The sequence below is a fragment of the Aquarana catesbeiana genome, linkage group LG02 (assembly GCF_042186555.1).
Source record: "Aquarana catesbeiana isolate 2022-GZ linkage group LG02, ASM4218655v1, whole genome shotgun sequence".
Taxonomy (NCBI): Eukaryota; Metazoa; Chordata; class Amphibia; order Anura; family Ranidae; genus Aquarana; species Aquarana catesbeiana.
In genome coordinates, this window is record NC_133325.1 from 683,315,507 (window position 1) to 683,342,822 (window position 27,316).

The 27,316-nt window shown below is 42.3% G+C and overlaps 1 protein-coding gene across 1 annotated transcript in view; it reads right to left on the bottom strand.

The window, feature by feature from the left end:
* Positions 1 to 27,316, bottom strand: part of SLC13A5 (solute carrier family 13 member 5) — a 162,260-nt gene that overhangs the window by 21,260 nt on the left and 113,684 nt on the right. Inside the window, exons 4-9 of the mRNA XM_073616745.1 lie at positions 25,148 to 25,359; positions 18,522 to 18,693; positions 14,290 to 14,412; positions 7,861 to 8,076; positions 6,256 to 6,380; positions 124 to 239 (exon numbers count right to left, since the gene is read on the bottom strand). Coding sequence (XP_073472846.1) covers positions 124 to 239; positions 6,256 to 6,380; positions 7,861 to 8,076; positions 14,290 to 14,412; positions 18,522 to 18,693; positions 25,148 to 25,359 — 964 coding nt within the window. The remainder of the gene's footprint in view (positions 1 to 123; positions 240 to 6,255; positions 6,381 to 7,860; positions 8,077 to 14,289; positions 14,413 to 18,521; positions 18,694 to 25,147; positions 25,360 to 27,316) is intronic.

Below are 27,316 nucleotides of genomic sequence, written 5' to 3' on the forward strand. Positions count from 1 at the left end.
AGTTCATTTTGGCATGAAATTGTACACACTATATTGAACAAAATATTGAAATATAAAACAAATGAGAACTTGCAAACTGCTTAAATGTTTTCTCTGTGTTCTCAATAACAATGATATACTTACGTCACTGCCTTTTGCCAATGCAAAGCCTCCTCCGAGAAGAAGAACAATACTCCATGGCATCTTCTTATGAACCACCTTCCAGGTCAGTAATGGTGCAGAAATAAGTGATTCCTCTTCTATAAAAAAGCAAGGACAGTAATCAAGTGTTCAGCCACTACTATGGCAGCAAATCAGTAATTTAGCCATCTTGCAATATCTAATGATGGCCATAGCCCTTGTAATATTCTAGTCAGGATACTACATGCTTGGCTTGTTATAGGTGGGAAGATGTCTCCCTGAGATTTACGGGCAACTAGCTGCTGTCATCTACTTGACATACCTCCTGCCTGACAGAAATAGGGTGTACACCATTCATTACTTGTCAGTATTATTAGGCCCTGGTTCACACTGATGCTATTTCGGATGATTCACATGACAAGTGAAATAACACGTGATTCTATGAAGGCTGTTCCCACATATGCAGTCCCAACCCAAGGCAATTTCAAAGGGTCCTGGGGAAGTTTCATCTGATGCGGTGCAGTTCTGAGTTCCATGTGATTGAATGGAAACTGCATTGAAAACACATTGGCATTAAAATTCAATGTGATTCTAGTGAGTTTTCTAGTACTTAGGGGGTTATTTACTAAAGGCAAATCCACTTTGCACTGCAAGTGCACTTGAAAGTGCAGTCGGTGTAGATCTGAGGGGGAAATGCAAGGAAAATAAAAAAAGCATTTTAGCTTGCACATGATTGGATGATAAAATCAGCAGAGCTTTCCCTCATTTCAGATCTTCCCCTTAGATTTAGAGCGATTGCACTTCCAAGTGCACTTGTAGTACAAAGTGGAGTTGCCTTTCGTAAATAACCCCCTATGTGCTGTGTTTCTAGGGTGCCTGCCAAAGAATGAGAGAGAAAGAGAGACATAGAGAGAGAATAGCCTATCTCATCATAATATACTTCCTGGTGTTTATTTACTAAAAAAAAAGGCTATTCAATTCGCAAAAGGATTTTTCCCTTAGCTTAGTGAATGAGGTGAAGCTCTGCAGATTTCCATCATCCAATCATGTTCAAGCAAAAATACTGTTTTTCTTTTTCATTTCTCTTGCACATACAAAGTGCAAATTCCTTTGAAAAGTGAACAGCCTAGTTTCCTTTCCTAGTAAATCTACCCATCTGTGTCCACTGTACTATATGATTGAACAACTGTTAAATGTGTTCAACTATTAAAATGTGAGCTTCTGTGTTTCGCCTGGTGGTTTGCCACTTGTATTTGCACAGAAATTTTGGCAGAGGCTTTTTACTGACAACTTTTTATTGTATTATATACAGTATCCTTGCCCACATTTTTGTACTATAACATAGGCTTATTTTGACGCATCAATATTTTGGTGTAAATAAATGTAATGTGAGGGTTTTAGTTATTGTAAATTTAAACTTTGGGGTTAATAGTTAAAGAATATCTATCACCAGAAGAGAATGCAGCTTGTTAAAGCCAACAGGACATAGTGCACATGGCACTTTTTCCCATCTAAATCTATGCGGGTGGTGATGAGCTGTGGTTTCGGATTGCTAGCCCTGCCTAGTTGCCTAGCTATGCAACAACACTGATCAATGGAGATGGAGCTCTGAGTGGCAGCACAGGAGGAGAGGGGGCATGGCAAGCAGTCACACTAAGCCTGCACAGCCCTTTCTCCCGCCTCTTAAAGTGGTTGTAAACCCATAAAAAAAGCAACCTGTAAGACAAAGGCATAATGAGCTAGTATACGTCGAAAAAAAAAGCTCATTATGAAATACCTTAGATCGAATCTGGTGCAGCGGTCACCGTCCACCGCTGTGACCTGGCGACATGTCTCTCCAGAGTTTTGTCCGGGTTTCCGGGCTCCAGCGCTGTGGTGACGTCACTCCAGTCACGGCACTGCAGCTGAAGAAACGGCACGAGCGAGCCGTTTCTTCAGTGCGCATGTGCCGATGACGCTGGCACATGTAGATACAGTGAATATCCCCTAAACGGTGCAAGTTTAAGAGGTATTCACGGTACCTACAGGTAAGCCTTATTATAGGCTTACCTGTAGTGAAAAGTGGTGTGTAAGGGTTTACAACCACTTTAAGCTGCCAGATAGCACATTGCTTTACTGCGGAGTGCCCAGTCTCCTCATCTCTCCACTTTTGTTTATACATAGTGGAGAACTGCAGCCTGCTATTCAGGGTAATGAAGTGTGGCAAATGATTGCAGGTGGAGAAAATAGCTTCCTTCACAAAAACACAGGCCGACAACAAGCCAGGTACAACACTAGGCTGTTTTTGGCCAGTGCAGTAGTTGGTATTTGCTGTCGTCAGCTTCTATTTTTCTGAACAAAATTGCTCTTATGGAGCTGTAATCATGGACAACATAAGCTGACAGTTTCCACTCTCTGTGCCCCGAATAACAGGCTGTGGGCCTAGACTTTGTGTGTCTTAAATAGGACAGGAAAGATGAGGAGAAAGGCACTGTAGATGATTTTACTTAATAAAACAGAACAGAAATTTTTTTATCGTATTGGCACATTATTTTACCATTCTAATTAAAGTGTACAGCCAAAATATTTTTCTTTAGCTTTGTATAAATAGTGGAAGAGTTAACCCTTTCATGACCAAGCCTAGTTTTGAAATTTGGTGTTTACAAGTTAAAATCCGTATTTTTTGCTAGAAAATTACTTAGAACCCCCAAACATTATATATATATTTTTAGCAGAGAATCTAGAGAATAAAATGGAGATTGTTGCAATATTTTATATTACACGGTATTTGTGCAGCTATGTTTTAAATACAAATTTTTGGGAAAAGGGACACTTTCATGAATTTAAAAAAATCCAAACAGTAAAGTTTCCCCAATTTTTTTGCATAATGTGAAAGATGATGTTACGCCGAGTAAATAGATACCAAACATGTCATGCTTTATAATTGCACGCACTCGTGGAATGGCGACAAACTACAGTACCTAAGAATTTCCATAGGCGACGATTTAAATTTTTTTTACGGTTACCAGGTTAAAGTTACAGAGGAGGTCTAGTGCTAGAATTATTGCTCTCGCTCTGACGATCGCGGTAATATCTCAATTGTGTGATTTGAACACCGTTTACGTATGCAGGCGCGACTTTACATACACCCGTATCTGTTTTCTTTGCTGCGCGAGCTCGCGGGGACGAGGGCGCTTTAAATTTTTTTTTTCTTATTTATTTTATTTATTTTTATTTTTATAAATTGTGTTTAAAAAAAAAAAATTTTGATGACTTTTATTGCTGTCACAAGGAATGTAAACATCCCTTGTGACAGTAATAGGTGGTGACAGGTACTCTTTATGGAGGGATCGGGGGTCTAAAAGACCCCCGATTCCTCCTTTGCACTTCAAAGTATTCAGATCGCCGAAAACGGCGATTCTGAATACTGTGTATCTTTTTAAAACCGGCGCCATTGGTGGCCGAGTAAATAGGAAGTGACGTAATGTCGTTGCTTCCGCGTTTACAATTAGAAGGCTGGAACGAAGCCGCCCCCGGCTTTGTTCCAGCCTGCCCTCAGCCACCGGAGGCAGCCGATTGGTCACCGGGCCTCCCGATGGCACAGGAGGCCCGGTAAGAGCGTCGGGAGGTGGCGGGAGGGGGGGCGTCCACTCCCACTCCTCCGGTATAACAGCCGAGTGGCTTTTAGCCGCATCGGTTGTTATACTCGGATAGCAGATCACCCGCTGTAAACAACGGTACCGGGATGATGCCTACAGCTGCGGGCATCATCCCGGTATAACCCCGGAAAGCCGAGTACGCACATTTGCGTACGCTCGGCGGGAAAGGGTTAAACCCTATAACAGCTTTTTATTAGGAAAATCCACCCTCCTTATCGGTTCTGGTGACATGTGTCTCCAAAAAGTTATAAATGCAACATTTCTCAGAAACAGGATTTTAAGGAAAAGCTTCCTATGGGAAAACCAGTTCTGGTGACAACTGTCAAGGAACAATATTCCCCTTGCGTTGCAGAGATCTCCTCTTATGTCCTGCTGTGTCTTTGGGAAAGGAAGCGCAGGAAAATCCCCCTGATAGGGCACAGACGTAAAATATATATAAAACCTGTCAGGGTTCTTATATATTCAAGATATTAAGATACTATATGTGTCTAGTTACGATAAAACACAGATTCCTGCTTCTGGTGTCTGCAAAATTATACATATTAAAGTATGATCAAAAGAAAAACTTTTTTTTTAGTTTTGGATAGAGTAGAGAGGGATTAGAACACCTGTCATGCTTTTAGTACTGTATGTCCCCCCCTCTTTTATCCTCTTTATTTGTCCTGTTTACCATTATCACTGAAAGTAATAATGTAAAAGAAAATCCCAAATTTTGGGTTGTCACTAGAGAAGAAATAGGGGGAAATTCTTCCAATGAGAATACGAATTCCTTTGACTATAGTAACAACCCAGGATTCCCCCACTGTAGAAGGATTTCTTACTTTCTGCTTTAACTATGGGACAGGAAGTAAAGGCAAATCTTCACAATGGAACACAGGAGTTATGCCCTCCCCTACTCAGTCCACAATGGAGAAAAAAGTTTTTCCTTTAGTTCATCTTTAAGGTAACATGTACAGCCTTTGAACCATCCACACATATATATATATGTTTAGGCTCCATTTCCACACATGTGTTTATGAGTGTATTGAGGGTGCATTTACATTGAAGGTATGTCACACGTTGGGAGTGTCTTACATGTTCATTCTCACCCAGGGGCAGATCGGGGGGGGGCCACGGGTCAATTGCCCCCCCGAGAAAGCAGTGAGCAGGCTGTGCTGATGCCAACCCCCCATCAGGACACAGGCCAGCGGTGCCAAAACCAGACAGGCTCTGTGAAGGGACACAGGCGGAGCCGCAGCTGCGGGGGATTTCCACCCCTCCTTGAGCTGAGCAGCTCTCATTCACCCGGCAAAGCCTGCTCCTATTGGCTACATTCAGGGCCAATGACTGGGAAACTAACAAGAGAGGATTATGGGACATGTAGTCCCGGATACCAGCAGGCCCAGGACGATTCCCTGAGAGTGCACTGCAGCCCCCAACATGCCGAGCGGAAGGAGGGGAGAGGAGGATCGTGAGAGGAGAAGGGACCATGAGGCTGTCAGGTGGAGGGAGCCAGAGAGAAAGTGCCAGTCATTCTATTATATAGCCCCCAAGATAAGAACTTACCTCCAGGTGGCGGGATGAAGGGGGTGGAGATGCAGGCTTCCATAGAGGTACAGCACCTTATCACTGGCTGCTCCCACCCTGTCCTCCCCTCCACGTGGCTGCTCCCATCCTGTCTTCCCCTCCACCTGGCTGCTCCCACTCTGTCCTCCCCTCCACATGGCTGCTCCCACCTTGTCCTCCCTTCCACCTGGCTGCTCCCACCCTGTCCTCCCCTCCACCTGGCTGCTCCCACCCTGTCCTCCCCTCCACCTGGCTGCATCCACCCTGTCCTCCCCTCCACCTGGCTGCATCCACCCTGTCTTCCCTTTCACCTGGCTGCATCCACCCTCTTCTCCCCTCCTCCTGGCTGCTCCCACCCTGTCCTCCCTTCCACCTGGCTGCTCCCACTCTGTCCTCCCTTCCACCTGGCTGCTACTACTCTGTCCTCCCACCTAGCTGCTCCCACTCTGTCCTCCCCTCCACCTGGCTGCATATACCCTTTCCTTCCCTCCACCTGACTGCAACCACCAATACTTTTTCAGGACACTGTGTATTTATATGTGTGTTTGTGTTTATCTAATTGGATTTTATAGTTGGCCCCCCTACTTTTGTCCCTGTCCCCTCATGTGCCCCCCCTAAATTTGAAAGCTGGAGATGCCACTGTCTCTCACCACCCCCCTGCATCACCGCATTTCTGCATCTAAAAGAAGACTGCCATTACTGTGCAGGTGTGGGCAGCAGAGAGATGGCATCATCTCTCACTGCCCGCCATCACTCTGGGACAAGAGGGACACTGGCACAGGTAACTGTGGCAAGTTGCATCTGATAACAGGCGATGTAGAAAGTGACAATCCCCATCTGGTGGCAGATGACGGTTGCAAGTGACACACTCAGGGCTCCCACAGATTCTGCATTAAGCTCAATTGAACTATTTTGAGCATTACGCTCAATTGAACATTGACCTTGTTCTCACCTTCTCGTGGATCTTCAAGATCAAAACTGTCACTATGCTTATGGCAGGTAAATTTAGGTCTTTTTGCTGGCAGAACAAACAGAAGGACAGCTACAAATATAGCCACAGTGGCATCAGTTACATACCTGCGGATTGAAAAACAGATAGGTGTTTACCATTACATAACAAAACGTGGGGTTTCATACTAATGTGATTTATGACTGATATAGCCAAGTTTCTCACAATAATTCAGTCTACAGTTACATCTATTACATTCATTTTACTGATTTTAACAAATACGTTCCATTACTATTTCAGGAGACATACTCACAGTTTTTATTGGGATTTTAAAGTGGTAGTATTTTTTTTTTTTTTTTTACTTGTACCTACAGGTCAGCCTACAATAAGGCTGACCTGTAAGTACAGTGAATATCTCCTAAACTTGCACTGTTCAGAAGATATTCACACTGCATGCAGCCAGTGACGTCACCAGCAAATGTGCTCTGAAGGGATGGGATGCAAGCACGGAAGTGACATCATCATGGCTCGGCCAATCAGACAGCTGGAGCACTCAAACCCAGAAGGAAGAACGGGTGAAGATGGAAGCCTTGTCAGCGGTGATAGCGCGCCGCTGAAGGGCTTCATTCTAAGGGAAGTATTTCATAATGTGCTAGTATTCAAGGAATACTAGCACATTATTCCATTTTTTTTTTATAAAGGTGTGACTTACTACCGCTTTAAACAATTTCAATCTGTCATTCCTTATTTTGCCACAAGTGGTGGTGGTGATGGTGGTGGTGGTGATGGTGGTGGTGGTGGTGGTGATGGTGGTGGTGGTGGGGGGGGGGGGGGGGGTAGGGGGGGGGGTAGGGGTGTAGTTTGGGGGTGTGATGCATGTTTCATGCTTCACACTGTTTACTTTTTTCTTTTTTTTAAACTTTTATTTGGAGTGCACAAACCGACACTTTACTCACACACGTTACCATAGTTTCCTGCTCCGCACCTCCAGACTGCACTGCAGTACAAATGGGGCACATAGGAAGCAATTCAAATTACACATAAGAGCACATGGGAAGGCCCTAAAATCCTCAAATTCATATGCAACAGGAGGACACATGCTCCTTTATTCTCAGAAGTACCAGCTAATGTTGCAGGCTGCGAAAGAGAAAGGGAGAAAGGAATGGCAGGGGGACACTGGCAATGTGAGTATTAGTGAGCCGGGAGGGGGGACATATATTTACATTTACAAGTGATAGTAAAGCTTTTATTACTAGCAGTGGGGTCCATAATTCGTCATTGTGTTATACTATATGTGGAGATGGGACTGGATGCTACATTTGTATCTAAAACTAATAAAAAATAAATTGGGAATGATAGCTAAGGGACCATTTATATTTAAACTCTTGGCTCTTAAAATAGTAGTCCTGTACTAGGAATATCACTTTTACAAAGAATATTTTCTTAATCCTTCTAACTTGGCTTTGAACATTGTGACAGTCCTACTGTGCCTAATGGTAAATTCTGGATAGGAAAAGAGGTGGTGCTTGGATTGATCAGAAGGAACACACTACAGAAATTCATATGCAATTATAAAATAGCACTAAATAAAAATGCAAAAAGCCTTACTCCACATTGTCCTTATTGAAGAGCACAGTGGCCCAACCTTTAACAAAACCAGGATCTCTTGTAAACCAAAGGATGACCAACAGAGTGAAGAGAAATAGTACATTATACTCTGCAAAGGAAATTGGCCCCAGCTTGCGGTATTCTTCTCGGATGACATTATAGGCCGCTCGCTCCTTCTCTGAACTTTTAGCTCCACAGCCCCATGTCTTCTTTAAGCTTAATATGAAGAAAAGGTGAAGGGGTTATTCTTTAATGAAGCCATAAAAGCGATTTGCCGAAGAATACATAAACTCCTTATCTTCACCTGCTGTCACTTTCCTGAATTTCCTACTGTATCTACATGATCAGTCCACCAAATCTACCTGTAGGAGAAGAAGAGAAGAGAAGAAATAGAGAAGGAAATTGAATAAGAGGAAAGAAAGCAGCTCAGAAAAAGTGGCAACACAGGAACAGAAAAAAAATTAATTACAGAAGAGGCAGGAAATAAAATCTTAATACTTATAGTATGTTAGGCAAAGTGCAGCCACAGAGGAAGGGTAGAGAAAAGCAAGTGAATGAAGCCTTTTCATTGGATCTAACAGAACAAGTCAGTGCTATACTACTGCTGTGTCTAGACAATGACTGTTTCATTGAACTACCTTGAATTTCCCTAGTTTCCTTGGTAAAAATAGCCCAATCAGTGTATATTATTTAGTCTGTGTGAAAGTTTTAGCATATACAAACCATGATATATTTATTTGAAAATGTATCAATCCTGATGAATTGATGGCATAATTTTTTTTGGAGACCCTAAAATGTCAGGGCAGTACAGCGCATCATATGACTGGTGTGGCAGGTATCAGGGATATTGACTGGTGACTGACTTATGTCCAGTAAGTGGGTGTTTTAAAGCGGGGTTCCACCCAAAGTGGATAATTTACACATTAAAGGATGTTTTGATTTGAAAGATGAACTGAACACCAGGTACCATGTGATAGCTGAGAGTCAATCACGGCATCACAATAGTAAACAAAAAAGTAATGATCGGAAGCCATACATGACTGTTTTGTCTACTTGTAGTCATGTGATCGCTATGATAGGTCATAGCGATCACATAACACCTCGGCTGCTGGGGGGCTCCAGTGCACATGTGCACTGTGACGTACCAGTACAACGTGATGACGCCAGCTGCCGCCTGCTCGCAGTAAAAGTACTGTGGGTGGGTGGCAAGTGGTTAACCTCCTCACATTCTATCATTACCCAGTGCTGGCATAAACCAAATATTTGATGGACTGGGCTGTTGAGATGGACTGTATATGTCACATGGAAAGACTGATCTTTTGGGACACTGCTGAAGATGAATCCTTTACGATCACTTGGACGGAATGGGAACACTTCAGGAATTCATACACCTTTTCCACATTAATTCAAAATATTTAAACCCGCAACTTGGCTTACAGTTTTTCTACTGTATATTTAGTTTTTAGGAGTTTATAAGACGCTGCCAACACTCACATGTGAATATCCCAGTGGTGTGAAATGTGTAAAAAATATGTGCTTCTCTAGCCCTATACTGGTATGTATTACCAGTGTGATAACCACACGAACCAAAAAATATAATAAATATATATGACACAAATCTTAGTAATCTGTAAACGATAATCCAAACTAATGTGTATATATACTCTTAAATTTGCTACCAAATCCATATTCTCACCGTGTGAGTAAAATGCAAATTTAATACATATAAATTGATTAATTGTGCATCAAACAATAAACAGTCCTCCTATGTATCTTCAAAACATGATCCACTTGGGTGAATACTTGGACATATACATTATTTACAGCCAGTAGTGGAAAAGGGTTGGTCATACTTAAAATATAGTAGGGAACTTGTAGGTAAATAGCATCCCCTTTAATATAGATAGTATTTTGGTCACAAAAGATGTAAACTCCCTCTATACTAATATAGCCCCCTGTTCCTAAAATTGGGGCTATAGTGTAAATTTAGTTTTTATTTGATTGTATAGTTTATTTGGTTCTGGTCTAAACTTAATTGAGTTGTGCATTTCCCCCTTTTGCCAGTAGGTGTCACTGGTACCACAAGCCAGTATGAGAATTACAACTAGGTTGAGCTATGTAATGAATATTCTTTTTCCAGAACAGCCCAGTAGGATGTTCCTGGCCGCTGTGCATTCTGGGAAGGGGGTATTTATTGGGCCGAGCCATGTGCTCTCTTTCTTCTTACTTCAGGGCCCTTCTGGCCTGAGGATGTGTTGCTGCAAGTTCTGCAAGTAGGCCCTGTGTGGAAGAAGCCAAGCCAAGCTGAGGAGATCCAGGGGAGGACCCTTGCTGGAGAGAGCCAGGATGAAGGCTGGTCTCTCAGGAGGGCATGGTAACTCATTTGGAGGACGCACCTATACCTAAACTACTCTTATGCCCCGTACACACGGTCAGATTTTCCGATGGAAAATGTAAGATAGGACCTAGTTGTCGGAAATTCCGACCGTGTGTAGGCTCCATCACACGTTTTCCTTTGGATTTTCCGACACACAAAGTTTGAGAGCAGGCTATAAAATTTTCAGACGACAAAATCCGTTGTCGGAATTTCCGATCGCGTGTACACAAATCCGACGCACAAAGTGCCACTCATGCTCAGAATAAATAAACAGATGAAAGCCGTTTATAGTCCCGACTTACGTGTTTTACCTCACCACGTTCAGAACGATCGGATTTTCTGACAACTTTGTGTGACCGTGTGTATGCAAGACAAGTTTGAGCCAACATCCGTCGGAAAAAATCCTAGGATTTTGTTGTCGGAATGTCCGATCAATGTCCGACCGTGTGTACGGGGCATTACAGTGTTGCCGGATGGCTTAAAAGGTTCGGACAATTTGAAGCTAAATCCTATTCTACAATCTAAACCATGGTAACTAGCTCCTGGCTGCTAATTCTGTGAGAGAGGCTTATCTAAGAGTGCTACTGGCTGCTAGGTCTGTGTGCGAGGCCTATCCGGGTAGTCAAGGTCTGCTAAAAGAGAAAGCTGTTTTACTTTTGGATTCAAGGAGTCTGTAAGTGATTGGCAAATGGTATCTGAAACCTCCCCTAACCCTCTCTCCTACTACTTATTTCAAGTTCCTTATTAAAGCATTGCAAATATATAAAGTGACTGGCACCCAAATTCGGTTCTAATTTCCCATTATAGCCATGGACTTAGCCCTGGGGTGATTGTAAGCTTGCCCCCTGTCTCTGGAGGTACCTCCTTGCTGCCAGTAGACCTGGGGGGGGGGCTACACTAATATTAAACAGGAATATGGGCAATATGTGAGAGTTTGGGGCATACCAGGGACCAGATTAAACATATTTTGGAAGGGCTGAAAATGGTTATGAGTAAAAATTATTTCTGGCATGATGGGGAATTTTTTGTGCAAACAAAGGGCATAGTAATACGAGCTAAGTATTCTCCTAGTGTGGCCAACATCTTCATGAATAAATGAGAAAATGAAACTATATATGGAGATATGTATGGAACACATTGACAATATTAAGAAAGGCTATCATAAATACAGTGTTTCTAGGCATTTCCGAGATTTCCATACCAAGGACCCGGGTCTTTTAGTCTTTTATGGTATTGACAAGGTCAAGAATAATTAGAGGTGTTCAGATCTGACTAAGAAGGTGTTACAAAATGGGACCAAGTGGATGTACCAGATAAATACATTGCAACTTTATGGGTTAAATATTAGTAAGCTTTAAACTGTTTCCTCATTAATTTTTAATGTTATATTATATTTATGGTAAGTTTAGACTAGGTGTTGTTTTTTAAGGGGTTGTTAGCAATATTTTAACATTTTATGCTCATTAATATTTTAAACAAATGATATGTATTATTGGATTTTAGTGTTGTCTATGATAGTTTAGTCCTATGTTAGTATTGTATGGTGTTGTAATGCTGTCAATGCACAAGATGGCGCTGGGGGGACCTATCAATTGGGTACTGACCAACTGGAAATGGCTGCTAAGGTATATAAGATAGGATGCGCAGCGGATGTCCGTTCCTGATTATATCAAGCAAGACGAAGCGCATTGGGCAGGGTTTTACGTTGTGATATCACTTCTGCAAGCATCACTTACGGTGTGTGGAACGCGCGCTGGAAGAAGGTAATGACTAAGCGCTATTTTGGAAAGGCATTTGAATGCACATTGTTTTATTATTTGATGTAAGTGCGCACTTTGGAGGTATATGTTTTAATTAATAAAAAGGGAAATACGCTCTTTTTTATGGCATTCTTTTTGGGACGTGTAAATCCTCAAAAATTAAGTGGCACAATTCATTAAACGAAAAACACCAGGATACAGCTTTTTTTTTTCTTTAAAGTGACAGTTTTTTTTTTTTACCTACAACCAATGGTACTATAAATCCTGTACAGTAATAATAATACTTGAAAAATACAAAGAGGAGAACACAATGCTTAAAGTGAAACTGTAGGAAAAACTTTTTTTCTTTTTGGATAGAATAAGGGAGAGTTAAAACCTCTGTAAGGTTTATTTTTGTCATCTTTGTCCCATTGGGGACATTTACCTTCACTTCCTGTCCCATAGCCAAAACAGGAAGTGAGCGCAAATCCCTGTAAATTAGGAGAATCTCTTGGGGCCCCCCAGATCACTTGAACTAGTGTCCCCATCGGGAGATTCCCCCCTATTACTTTTTTAGGGACAAAACCAAATTTGGGATTTTCTTTTACTTTCACTTTCAATGATAATGATAAACAGGACAAACAGAGAGGGTTAAGCTCCCTAACAGGGGACACAGACAGCAATAAAAACTGACAGGGGTTTTAATCCCCCTCTCCTTTATCCAAAACTATATAAACACGTTTTGCCTTTACTTAAACATTAATGGGACCAATGCTTCAATCCCCATAGTCTCTAGCATTGTTGTCCTCCTCCTTTCCTGGATAGGTGGGAATCACTGTAAGCTACCTTTGTACCTCAAAGGTACTGTATTTAAAGATCCTCCATAAACATGTGTGAATAATGTTATGATATCAGCAGGGGGCCTTAATTTGCAGCATACAAAGATGAGATCCTGATGTCACAACTATGAGCAAAGGATTTTCATATGCACTGCATTTAGAAATGGTTAATTTTCCCCATAACAGATATGGCTAAGCAGGGTCCCTTTCTCAGAGAAAAGGTGCAGGAACTCACCTTTCCTGGCCAACTCTCTGCTCCCAACACTGCCTATCCTTGGGGGGGGGGGGGGGAGAGAAGTAAAGTGGAGCCAAAGAACCTGTGCATTGCACAAGGTGCAAGGTTTAGGAATGTCCAGCACACAGAGTACCACACTCACCTAACACATTGGGCTCCAGAGTGCGTTCTGTGCAGTGCTGAGGTGTGTGCATCACATAGAGCACAGAAAAAGAATCAGCACATGGGACAGCACTTACAATCCCCCCCCCCCCAAAGTAACCATCTATTGCTTACCTCCACATACCCCCACCCCCTATTCACAGCTCACCTTTGTACTCCGTCTACAGATCACCTCTGCACCTCTTATCCACAGTTCACCTATCCCCCCCCATTCACAGCTCACCTCTACTTTCCGCAATGCACAGCTCAACTCTTCTACACATATTTCCAGTTCACTTCTTCCCCTGTCCACTGCTCACCTCTTCTACCTCCATCCACAGCACACCTCTTCATCTCCCTTCCACAGCCAACCTCCTCTTCCTCCGTCCACAGCTCAACTCGACACCCCTGTCCACAGTTCACTTTAGCATCCCCCCATCCACAACTCACTTTTGTATCCCCTGTCAACAACTCACCTCTGCATCTTCACCCCAACTACAGCTTATCTCTGCCCCCCCCCACCACCACCACCACCACCACATTACTCCTGCACACTCATCTAGAACTCACCCCAATCCATAGTTAATACCTCCCCCCAATCCAGGATGAAAATCTTATTTTCAATTCCTCTTATTTACTATTAAACCCCTTTCACACTGATGCGCTTTTCAGGCGTTTTTGTGCTAAAAGCGCCTGAAAAGCTCACGAAAACATATTTCTATTAAGATCAATGAATGCTTTCACACAGGGGCGGTGTGCTGGTGGAGCGGTGAAAAAACTCCTGCAACATCTTTGGAGCATGTTTTGAGTGCTAAAAAAGTGCCTCAAAAGCAACCCTTCTCCAATGAAATGAATAGGAAACGCACGAAAAACGCTTCAAAAGCGCCTTTTAAGTCAAGTGACCTTCAGAAAAACGCACCGATAACGCCTCAAAAGTGTTTGAAAAGCGCAGCAAAAGCGCACAGCATTTTATGGGCAGTTTTCAAGTGCCTCATTGTGAAAGGGGTCTAACTTGCTTGATATTATTTGTTGATCATTTTAAATTAAATCAGTGTTTGATTACAAATTAACATTGTAGTCATAAGAGACGTAACTTACTTCATTCCCATGAAGGATAACTGGAGCCACAGCCAGGCAATGAACAACATCACAATCATGTTAGGGAAAGCAAATCCAAACCAAGAGGCAAAATTCAATATATCACCATTTTGGGGGAAAATCCTGGAATAGAATCAAAACAGCTCAGAAATGCTCATCAAGTTTTATACCATGTATGATAGATAGCACTAGACCAATATTGTAAGTAGCTTAGTTTAGTATATATTTCTTGACACATGAATTTTCTGCTAGCTTTACCTTATTCACTAAGCTAAAGCCAGTCATACATGGATCGAAATTTCCTGCTGAACCGGCCGAATTACGATTCCCGCCGTGAGAACACAATAGCACAGTGGGAGTGATTCTCCCATCCACCTCAAATGTGTGGATCGGCACATTTTTTTCGTATAACCCTCTGGTTGAACGAAAAAGAATGTATAATATATTAGGGCTGGGGAAAAATCGATTTAAATCTTGAATCGAGTTGAGAGGTCAAATCGATTCAAATTTAGGCAAATCGATTTTTTTAGATTTTTTTTTTCACTGCGCCGGTCCTGAGGAGCTGCGGGCAGGAGTTTTTAGGCAATGCCGGATGCCGCGGACTAGGCCGAAGTCGTGGCCTCGCCTAAAAACTCCTGCCCGCAGCTCCTGAGGACCGGCACGGTGTCCAAAAAAAAAGACTCGATTCAAAATGTGAAGCTAGTTTTTTTTAAGAAAATGGCAGATTTTTTTTTTTTTTTTTAGAAAATCTCCCAGCCCTATAATATATACAGTATTTCACAAAAGTGAGTACATCCCTCACATTTTTGTAAATATTTTATTATATCTTTTCATGTGAAAACACTGAAGAAATGACACTTTGCTACAATGTAAAGTAGTGAGTGTACAGCTTGTATTAACAGTGTAAATTTGCTGTCCCCTCAAAATAGCTCAACACACAGCCATTAATGTCTAAACCACTGGCAACAAAAGTGAGTACACCCTTAAGTGAAAATGTCCAAATTGGGAAAAATTAACCATTTTCCCTCCCCAGTGTCATGTGATTCATTAGTGTTACACGGTCTCAGGTGTAAATGGTGAGCAGGTGTGTTAAATTTGGTGTTATCCATCTCACTCTCTCATACTTGTTTATTGGAAGTTCAACCAATGGCAGCCCGTGCACTGTGGGCGCACGGGCGCCGCCCCCCCCCCCATCCATTCGCCCGGCCCCTTTCAGGATGCCGGACGCATGGATTCCTATGGCGGGGGTGGAAGGGGGTGGTACTTTTTGAAGCACCTGATTAGAGCCAGAGGCTAATGCCATAATTAAAAAAAAATGCCGTGGGCCCCCCCAAAATCCATACCAGACCCTTATCCAAGCGTGCACCCTGGCAGTCCAGGAGAAGGGGTGACAAACGAGCGACCCCCCTCTTGGACCATACCAGGCCACATGCCCTCAACATGGGGGTGCTTGATGTTGATGGGGACAAGTGCTTCTTTCCCACACTGGGCAGTGTTTGTGGGGGTCTGCATTAGGGGGAGCTTATCGGAATCCTGGCCTACCCAATGATGTAACCAGCTGACCCTGCCCCTTGTGACGTCATCGATTGGTGCACGCTGGGTCGATGACAGCACAAGGGGGTGGGGTCACCCGGTGATGTCAATGGGTAGACCACCCCCTAGTTTATTTAGCATCAAGAAGCGGTGGAGCCGTCAGACAGCAGGAGCCAGCGTCGGGTGTGGATGACCCATCCGTTGCTAAGGATGTGGTGGCCACCTTTCCCACTCCTTGACAACCAACTATTCACTGGTTGTTAAGGATGCCAGCGGCCGGTCCTTTATAAAACACTAGAGCTTCTAAACACTTTTGTGAATGCTCCTAAACACTGAAAAATAGTTTTTTATCCAGCGTTTTATTAACGTTTTTTGAGCATCTAGTGTGCATGAAGCCTTAAACAGCCACCAGAACTTTACATACAGCAATTTTTATTCTGGGTCAGAAGTTAACCCTTTTCTGGTTTCAGACCCCCAATAGATTGCCCAGTATGTCCCCATACTCGCTTCACTAGACTGTGGAAATCATCATCATCATGACAAATCACTAGTCCTTTTGGGCCAGTGTGACTTGAAACAAATGTCAGTAGCTTAGTTGGACCTTACATATGGATAGCTAGGGAAAAGAGAGCTGGAAGAAAATCATATTTATTTACATCGATGAATGTACATGTTTTATATTTCTTAGCCTTTAAGACAAGTGGTATCAAATAACATCTGTCCCAAAATATGGTGGATCTATGATGCAGTCAACATACAGGACTGCACGAATAAGTTGTAAAGGCTCGGGATTAGAATTTTTCTTTAACGTAAACCTGATCAAATCAGCAAATTAATCTATAACAAAAAAGTGGGCAGGCTCTGGTTTTACATGTAAAGCCAAGATTTGCAGATAGAATTGCAAATTGATTATATAGTCTGATCTTAGGTTCAGATAGTCTGATCTTCTATCTACTTATCTTTTTGATACACTATATTGTCAAAAGTATTGTGACGCCTACCTTTATTACATGCACATGAACTTTAATGGCATCCCAGACTTAGTCCATATGGTTCAATATTGAGTTGTTCCACCCTTTGCAGCTATAACAGCTTCAACTCTTATGGGAAGGCTGTCCAGAAGGTTTAGGAATGTGTCTATGGGAATATTTGACCAATCTTCCAGAAGCGCATTTGTGATGTCAGGCACTGATGTTAAACGAGCCTGGCTTGCAGTCTGCGCTCTAGTTTATCCCAAAGGTGTTCTATCGGGTTGAGGTCTGGACTCTGTGCAGGCCAGGCAAGTTCCTCCACCCCTAACTCACTCATCCATGTCTTTACGGACCTTTCTTTGTACACTGGTGCACAGTCATGTTGGAACAGGAAGGGGCCATCCCCAAACTGTTTCCACAAAGTTGGGAGAATGAAATTGTCCAAAATGTCTTGGTATGCTCACACTTTAAGTGTTCCCTTCACTGGAACTAAGGGGCCAAGCCCAACCCCTGAAAAACAACCCCACACCATAATCCCCCCTCCACCAAATGATTTGGACCAGTGCACAAAGCAAGATCCATAAATGGTCACTTTGCAGTTATAGTGACATTAATACACAGCATGGTACCTTATGATGACAATCAATGTGGCGCTTACTAATATTAAACAATTAAACTGCAATTATTATCATTTTTGTCTTTTATGTTGGCAGCTACTGGGTTAGACTTATATAGGTATTTTTTTCCTTGTGGTTTGCACATTAGTACCCCCCCTTTTCACCCTTTGATGACAGCTTACACATAACCTTAAATAGCACTTGTGATTTTATAAAAACTGTCAGGAAAATACAAAGTGGACATATTATGGTAGCCTCCCTGGCGGTTTTCCCGAGTGTGGCTCGGGGTTAAAATTCAGGGCCATTAGTGGTAACCCCGAGCCACACTCGGGATTACATCGCAGGATCCTGGTGTGGCTTTACTTACCTTGTCCCCGGGATCCTGCGATGTCCCCCCCTGTGTCTGCGGGCTCCGTCCTCCTCCGAAGCCTCTCCGTGCCAGGCTCCGTTCCCTGCGAGCGTCGCGATGAGCGGGGGCGGAGCCTGGCGGCAAATTCAAAAAATTGTAAAAATCATAACACATACAGTACTGTAATCTTACAGATTACAGTACTGTATGAAATGATTTCACATCCCTTTTGTCCCCAGTGCTTTGGCCCATGCCCTGCATGCAGTTTTATATGATATATACTGTTCTTTCTGCCTGGAAACTGGAGATTGTCCATAGCAACCAAAAAGTGTCCCTTTACGTCAAAAGTGGCTTTAGACCAGCTAGAAAACAGCGATAGTAAATTAGAACACTTGCAGAATTGGACGATAGTGAATCGTGGGTAAATTTATTTTATTATTATTATTATTTTTAATTATTTATTTTTATTTATTATATTATAATTTATGTTTTTGTGTTTCAAACTTTATCATACCCGGGATATCTACTAGACTCTTGTTTGGACAGATTTAAGTGTGTTATTGTTAAGAATTACAATATAAAATGCCAAATTTCCATGCAAAATAATTGTACCGCTTTCAGCACCTAAAATCCGAAATAATCATACCGCCAGGGAGGTTAAAGTTATCACATGAAAATAGAATAGTGATTGGTTTCTTTGGAAAACAGCTCTATTTTTTTCCCCATTATATTACACTGATATAAATTGGTCCATGTACTTACGAGCTAAACTGTCCTTTCAGTACAAGGTTTGGCCCTGTTCCTGTTAATGTTGCTGTACCTCCTATACTAGCTGCATAGCAGACACACAGCATCATGCCTTTATTAATATGCTTCTTCTTCTTTTTCTCTTTATCATCTATGGAGATTTCCTGTGTGTGGCCATTTGCAACTACTGGAGAAATAGAAACAGATAGAATAAGTGCATTAAAGTATGGAAGCCATTGAATTACAACTATTTTCAAAGGATATCAGTGAAAGCCTTTGCACTTTTTTGAACATGTTTTCTTTAATGCTAAACTCCTGGCAAATATAAAATATACAAATAATTGTGAATTTATATTCAATAAAACATAAATTTTTTGTAAGCACCCAAATTTGACCAGGTAATAGCCCTAGCAGACCCGAATAGAAGAGCTCAGACTTAGGGAGGGAAATGCAGCACAAGGAGACAATCAGATGCATACTTTCCATCCAGTCCTGGATTTGCCGGGACAGTCCCTTTTTTTCTTTTAGCTGTCCCACCCCTTCTGTGTCCCAGGATCAGGGCTGAAAGCTACACTGTCTCTGCTCTTGCTTTAAAATTATTAACCTCCTCCCTCCATCACTCTTCACCGTGCCCTCCAGCTCCCCCATCTTTTTCCAGAACACTCTCCGTCTCCCCCATTGCCCTCCGTCTCCTCCAGCACTCTCCACCATGCCCTCCATCTCTCCCAGCCCTTTTTAGTGTTCGCTCCGTCTTCCCCCAATGTACTCCAGTGCTGGCTAAAGAAAGAACACAGCTTTAAAAACAAATTTGCTTGGTCTCCATGGCTGCACTCTCCGTTGGTTCAAATCTTACCTATCTCATCGCACCTTCAGTATCACTTACAACTTCACTTCCTCCTCTCCAACTCCTCTTACCGTTAGGGCCCCCCCAAGGTTCTGTCCTTGGACCTCTACTATTCTCGATCTACACATCCTCCCTGGTTCAGCTGATAGCCTCCAGTGGCTTCCACTACCATTTATATGCCGATGACACCCAAATCTATCTCTCTGCCCCTCAGCTCACCCCATCAATCTCCTCACGCATCACTGATTTACTAACAAACATATCAGCCTGGATCCTCCCCAACATGCCCCTTCCCCTGACTTCTCTGTCAAGATCAATGGCACATCTATCAGTCCGTCCCCACATGCCAGGGTGCTAGGGGTAACCTTAGACTCTGAACTGTCCTTTCAGGCCCAAATACAATCCCTGTCCAAATCAATCACCAAGCTTCTAATTCACTCGCTGGTTACGTATCTCTTGACTTGACTACTGCAACTCCTTCCTCATTAGATCACTTTTACATAGACTATCCCTTCTTCAGTCAATAATGTCTGCCTTAATTTTGTTAAGCTCTGCGCAAACTGTTGGCGCTATATAAAACCTGTATAATAATAATAATAATAAAAACATCTATCAATTTTGGATGAACTGGCCTTTTAAATTGATGTTTAATGGTAATCCAAATAACTAGTTGAAAAACAAAGTTTAAAAATGAAAATCTCCCCATTTTTTCCATGTAATTGATGGTTGTGTTTTACTGACACCATGGTATACCATACAGTATATGATGCTGATAGTACATATGTGCATGCTATTTAAATCAATGTAGAGCAATAGTTCAAAAGATCAAAAGTCCACCACTGCAAAAAGATCACGTTGACTTGTAAGTGAAAGTTCGGGTCAATGTTTAATTGGAGAAGGTCAATTAGTAATTTTAAGACAACACAGACCAGAAACACATTTTAAGGATATTTAATGGATTTCCTCTGCTAACATTAACTCATGTCTAAATGCAATAGAAAACTAAAGAAAATATTTTTTACTTTGTGAATCCCACAAAGTGGTGGGAACCTGAAAAACATTATAATTCTTTATTTGTGGGATTTTGTAGTCCTGGTTATTTAGTGACTTTTCAAATACATTTGAGAGTGATTATGTCTGTACCTTAGACCAGGGCTTTTTTTCTCAGAGAATAGGTGTAGGAACTTCCCCCTTCTGAGTCCCCTCTTGTCTCGGCCCCCTACCCACCTCCAAGCACCATCCCTTCACCCCCTACCCACCTCCTGGTACTGCCCCAAGTATCATTTGCTAAATAATTTGTATGGAATTTCTTCTTGTCTAATAACAAGAAAAGCAGTAAATAATAGATGCACTGGAGCCAGCAACAATAGACCCCACCCCAGTAATAATAGATCCTCCCAAGCAACAATAGATTCCCCTCCCACCAATAATAGACCCCACCCCAACAACAATAGGTCCTCCCAAGCAAAAAAAAAATCCCCTCCCAGCAATAATAGACCCACCCCAGTAACAAGAGATCCCTCACACAACAATAGACTCCCCCAGCAACAATGGTCCCCACCCCAGTAACAATAGTTCCCCCCCAGCAACAATAGACCCCACCCCAGCAACAATAGTTCTCCACACAACAATAGACCCCCCACACACAGAAACAATGGACCATCCACAACAAAATACCACCCTCAGCAACAAAAGATCCACCCCAGCAACATTAGACAACACCCCCCCCCCCCTCCAGCAGCATCAACAGATCTCCCAGCAGTCAGCATTAATAGACCCTCCAGCAGCCAGCAACAATAGACCTCTCCCTCTACAGTAGATCCCTACCAGCACCATAAGACACCCCCACAGCAAAAACAAATCCCCCACAAGCAATAATAGACCCTCACACAAAAAACAGATCCACACCAGTGACCACAAATCCCCCAGCAGACAGCATTAATAGACCCTTCAGCACATCCCTTGCTATTACAAACATTTGGTGCTGGAGGTGCCGGAACTGCGTTCCCCCATGTTCCCTCTGAAAAAAAAGCCCTGCCTTAGACGCAATCTGTTTGGCTTTATTGAACAATTTTGTGATGACAGAATTAAGGTTAGATGTTGTGTGTTAAATTCTGCCTTGTCCAGGAGCCAAATATTTTTCTTCATTCTTGTTCACACAATGCCAGTTGAGTTGCACTGATCTGCAGAGATCAACATGTCAACGTCAAGGCACATAAAAAACAATAGTTTTCTATGTGTCCTGTTCACGCCATAAACATGCGGTGTTGTATTCTGAGTAAAAATACAGCATGATAATGTATAACAAAGTGCAGCACATAAAAATTGATATTCAATACTGAAATGTATCAATATCCATATTACGCAATACCAGATATTACACAGTAAAGATACTTCAACTTATAAAGTCATAGAAAGTGATGAGCAGTACCAATTATATTGATAATCATATGAAATTTGTATTATCAAATAACTGATAATAATAAATGATCCTGTGTAATTTAAATTAATATACACTCTGGTTCTGGTTTTACATGTTAAGCCAAGATTTGCAGATAGAATTGCAAATTGATTATATAGTCTGATCTTAGGTTCAGATACACTATATTGTCAAAAGTATTGGGATGCCTGCCTTTACAAGCACATGAAATTTAATGGCATCCCAGTCTTATTCCGTTGGGTTCAATATTGAGTTGGCCCACCCTTTGCAGTTATAACAGCTTCAACTTTTCTGGGAAGGCTGTCCACAAGGTTTAGGAATGTGTCCATGGGAATGTTTGACCCAGAAGCGCATTTGTGAGGTCAGGCACTGATGCTGGACAAGAAGGCCTGGCTCGCATCCCACAGGAAATAGCACCCAGGTCTTTCACTTTAGAAACTACCACAATCCTCCTCCATAACCCGTGACCTATAGCCGTTTAAACATCCAGGGTGTACATGTAAAAAATAAGCATGCCTCCCATATTGCAGTAACAATAAGTAAAATGATTTTTTAATTAAAATTGCACTTACAAGCTTCAAAACATAAAGATAGCACTGTTTCGCATCAAAGTCAATAATGTCCACATCCAAGATGGCCACCAATCAGCGTGCATGCCAATGATTTATATGGTTTGAATCAAGGTCCAGCTGGAAGCTTCCGCATTTGGTTGATCTCTTTCATATATAAATCCGGGAATCCTCAGATGTACAACCACGAACAAGCTGATCCCCGACTAACACACTGCAAGGCCAGGCTCAGCCTGGCTGAATCCCAGATTTACATATGAAATAGATCAACTTATCTATCAACTGTACTTTGATGCAAACCATATACAGTGGGTACAGAAAAGAATCACCCCCATTTAAAATTATCACATTTTGTTGCTTTGCAGCCTGAAATAAAGGAAGACACAGTTTTTGTTTTATCCAGCTTTATACACTCAGTGCAACATCCAAGTGAAAGATGTGTAGCAAACAAAAGTATGATAGTTGCGCTGTGAAAAAAGGGGAAGGGGAAGTGGAATTGTGGGAGGGACTAAATATAAAGTGAGTGTGATAAAGGTGAAAAACAGCTCCAAAAAGGGGGCACAAATATATTAAAAAAAAACGAAGGTAACAATATACAAAATGATAAAATCAAGTGTAGTATATATAATATGTGTGGCGACTGTGTAGCATATAATAAATATCTCAAAAAATGGATATACAATAAATGGAATTGAACAAACTTAAGTGAAAAAACTCGACAAAACGTCCAAGTGGTCTAGTCTGACATCAAAATAAAGACTGGATACAGTGAGTCCATGTGAGTGAAAAAAATATCAATCCCGCCACCAAACAGCGTGTAAATCTTCAGTGTGAACACCTCCGTGTCTTTAAGCAGCTCACTTTACTGCTGTAAGGTATACAGCATGTGCTTAGTAACAGACCACGGGTCGACATGGATATCCCATCCGGTGTTTTAAATGATTCCAATGATGGGTGTATGGGATGATAATAAAAAAAAAATATAACATAAGCAGTATATCGAATATAACACCGTGACGGCCAGAGAGGGGACGGAACAAAGGGAAAGGATGCACTCACTCGTTAAAAGTGAGTGTGGGCATCAATCCACGAACGCCAAGTTCGTATGCCTCAATAGGTGTCCTCAGTTGGTCCAAGCTCCGCAATGCTCGTCAGATAGGATAGGTGTATTGGGTATAAAGAAAGAGTATACATAGCATAATCCCGTATGATAGACTAATTTTATTTAAAACAATAAAGCAGACTCACATTTAAAAGCAGACTGCGGCACATAACATCCACGAGCGCCAAGCTCGTCTCCTGCCGTTGAGATGTGACAGTCTCCTGCCGTTGACATCTCAACGACAGCGCGGGAGTTACTCATATCTATTCCGAAAGATGTGTAGCGCTACCCAAATGTTCAATACTTATCAGATAATCTATACTATTCTAGATAAACCCCTATGGAAAAACCTGATAAGACCTCCTTAATAAAAGATGGCTGGCTGTACTAAATCAGAATTCGGTTTACTCTCTCATATTTTTACTGATGTAAAACAGACCATAGGTAAGTCCAGGAGAGAGCTAAATATCCCCTTTGCGGAGCTTAGGTCTTGCATTAACCAGGAGCCAGACTGCCCCATGTACATTTACTGCGGCACCTGTACGTGATTCTGCACTTCCAGGTCTGGGGTGCATGTGCGCTGCTGGCAACCCACACCCGCTCTGTCCTGCGATGTCCACCTAGACACCCCCGATCATTTGGGACACAGGCAGAACAGCAATCTGCCTATGTAAACAAGTTTTTTGTCGGCCTTTTTTGTTTATAGCACAAAAAATAAAAACTGCAGAAGGGGTCAAATACAACTGAAAGAAAGCTCTATTTGTGGGAAATAAAAGACATCAATTTTATTTGGGTACAGTGTCACACAACTGCTCAATTGTCAGTTAAGCCCCTTTCACAATGGGGCGGGAGGTGCGTCGGTGGTAAAGCGCCGCTATTATTAGCGGTGCTTTACCGTCGTTTTAGCGGCAGTATTTGGCCACCAGCGGGACGGTTTACCCCCCCTCTGCAGAGGCGCTTTGCCGGTGGTATAGCCGCGCTGCCCCATTGATTTCAATGGGCAGGAGCGGTGAAGATGCTGCTAGCAGGACTTTTTTTCCCGTCCGCTCCAGTGTGAAAGCCCTGTTTCGGGTCGGTTTGCAGGTGCTATTTTTAGCGCAATAGCGCCTGCAAACCGCCCCAGTGTGAAAGGGGTCTTAAAGTAACGCAGTGCCGTATCGCAAAATATTTCCTGGTCATAAAGGGGGTCTTCCAGAGCTGAAGTGGTTAACTTGTGCAGGACATATGACAAATTGGTGGCCATTTTGAATCATAGCCTGTCCAGATTTCACAAAATCTAGGAACCTTGGACTTCACACTAATTATTGGTATACTTTGACTGTACCCTTGTTACTATTTAAGGAGTACTCTCATCTCCCTGCTCTCTTCTCCTGACGGCATGCTCCTTGTTATGTGAATACTGAGTTTCTGATTGGCCCTCCCTCTCCCAGTTTGAGTGCAGCTGTACAGTGGATGACAGGAGGCTGAACTCTAGGCAAATTCAAGTATTTATACTAATTGTATTTAAAATACATTTAATGAGTAAAATAAATACATAACCACATCCACCAGTGTTTATTAATACCTGACTGGGGTTCAGCTTTAGGATCAAGTAAATTGTTTTGCTCTTCTTGCTAGATTCTCCCTAGGAATAAATGAATAGCTCTGCTTAAGCAGTTATTAATTTAAAGAAAAAATAGTTCTTACTTGGCATTTCTATCATAGGAATGGCATCCTTTTCATCCAGTTGCATTGCTGGGTTGGTTTGTCCATCAGATTCCAATATGGAAGGCTCCTGCTCAGTGTTATTGAGCTGACTGAGGACTGCCTGCACGATAGGAACCATCATGGCTGTGGTTGCAGTATTGCTTATCCACATTGACAGAAAGGCCGTGACTCCCATGAACCCCAACATTAGCCTAGTGGTAAGGTGAACAGTGAGATATATGTATTCATTTCATAGTGGAAAAACAATAGCTGTCACTTATAGCTAAAATATCATATTATAATAAATAATAAAAGAAACCATTTATATCTGCAGCTGTAATGTCATTCTAGTAAAATACAATATTACATAACTTTTGTAAAAACAATGTAGCTTATCAAATTATGAAAGTGGAATTGATAATTGTTGTGATGACTTTAGCTGTTCATGAATCACAAATAGAATTTTTTTTGTTCAAATATAGGCACAAACATACACCACTAGATTGTGCACACACCCATGTTAATGTATGGGTGGCGCAGTGGTGTAGTGGGTAGCACTCTTGCCTAGCAGTAATAAGGGATACTGGTTTGAATCCCAACCACGACACTGCCTGCCTGGAGTTTGCATATTCTCCCTGTGCCTGCGTGGGTTTCCTCCGGGTACTCCGGTTTCCTCCCACACTCCAAAGACATGTAAAGTCCTGTGTAAATTGATGGCGCTATATAAGTACCTTAAATAAATAAAATAAAATAAATGTCTATGGAACAAAGGGACCACCACTGCACTTTTAATAATAAAATTGCCATAAATCTATCCCCTATTTTGTAGACGCTATAACTTTTGCGCAAACCAATCAATGTACACTTATTGCATTTTTTTTACCAAAAATATTGCGCAATTGTCAGTTAAAGCTACGCAGTGCCGTATTGCAAAAAGTGCTCTGGTCAGGAAGGGGGTAAATCCTTCCGGGGCTGAAGTGCTTAATGTCTAAACCGCTGGCAACAAAAGTGAGTACACCCCTAAGTGAAAATGTCCAGATTGGGCCAAGTGTCAATATTTTGTGTGGCCACTATGTTTTTCCAGCACTGCCTTAACCCTCTTGGGCATGGAGTTCACCAGAGCTTCACAGGTTGCCACTGGAGTCCTCTTCCACTCCTCCATGATAACATCACAGAGCTGGTGGATGTTAGAGACCTTGCACTCTTCCACCTTCTGTTTGAGGATGCTCTACAAATGCTTATTAGGTTTATAAAGAAATAGCTAAGGGGGTACCACATCCAATGAAAACTGTTCATTGGATCTGGTATTGTAACATTAAATAAACAATTCTTTTTGTAAAATTATATAGTGTTCCTTTCTGGTAGCGTCCGCTCAAATGTCTAAAAACAATTTTCTAAATGCTTATTAGGGTTTAGGTCTTGGCCAGTCCATCACCTTTAACCTCAGCTTCTTTAGCAAGGCAGTGATGGTCTTGGAGGTTTCTTTTGAGTCGTTATTTTTTGGAACACTGACCAGCGGCCCAGTCTCTGAAGGGAGGGGATCATGCTCTGCTTCAGTATGTCACAGTACATGTTGGCATTTATGGTTCCCTCAATGAACTGTAGCTCCCCAGTGCCGGCAGCCCCAGACCATGACACTCCCACCACCATGCTTGACTGTAGGTAAGACACACTTGTCTTTGTTCTCCTCACCTGGTTGCCACCACAAACGCTTGACTCCACCTGAACTAAATAGGTTTATCTTGGTCTCATCAGACCACAGGACATGGTTCCAGTAATCCATGTCCTTAGTCTGCTTGTCTTCAGCAAACTGTTTGCGTGCTTTTTTTGTGCATAATCTTTAGAAGAGGCTTCCTTCTGGGATGAAAGCCATGCAGACCAATTTGATGCAGTGTGCGGCATATGGTCTGAGCACTGACAGGCTAACCCCCCACCCCTTCAACCTCTGCAGCAATGCTGGCAGCACTCACACGTCTATTTCCCAAACACAACCTCTGGCTATGACGCTGAGCACTTGCACTCAACCTCTTTGGTCGACCATGACAAGGCCTGATCTGGGTGAAATCTGTCCTGTTAAAATGCTGTATGCTCTTGGCCACCATGCTGCAGCTCAGTTTCAGGGTCTTGGCAATCTTCTTATAACCTAGGCCATCTTTATGTAGAGCAACA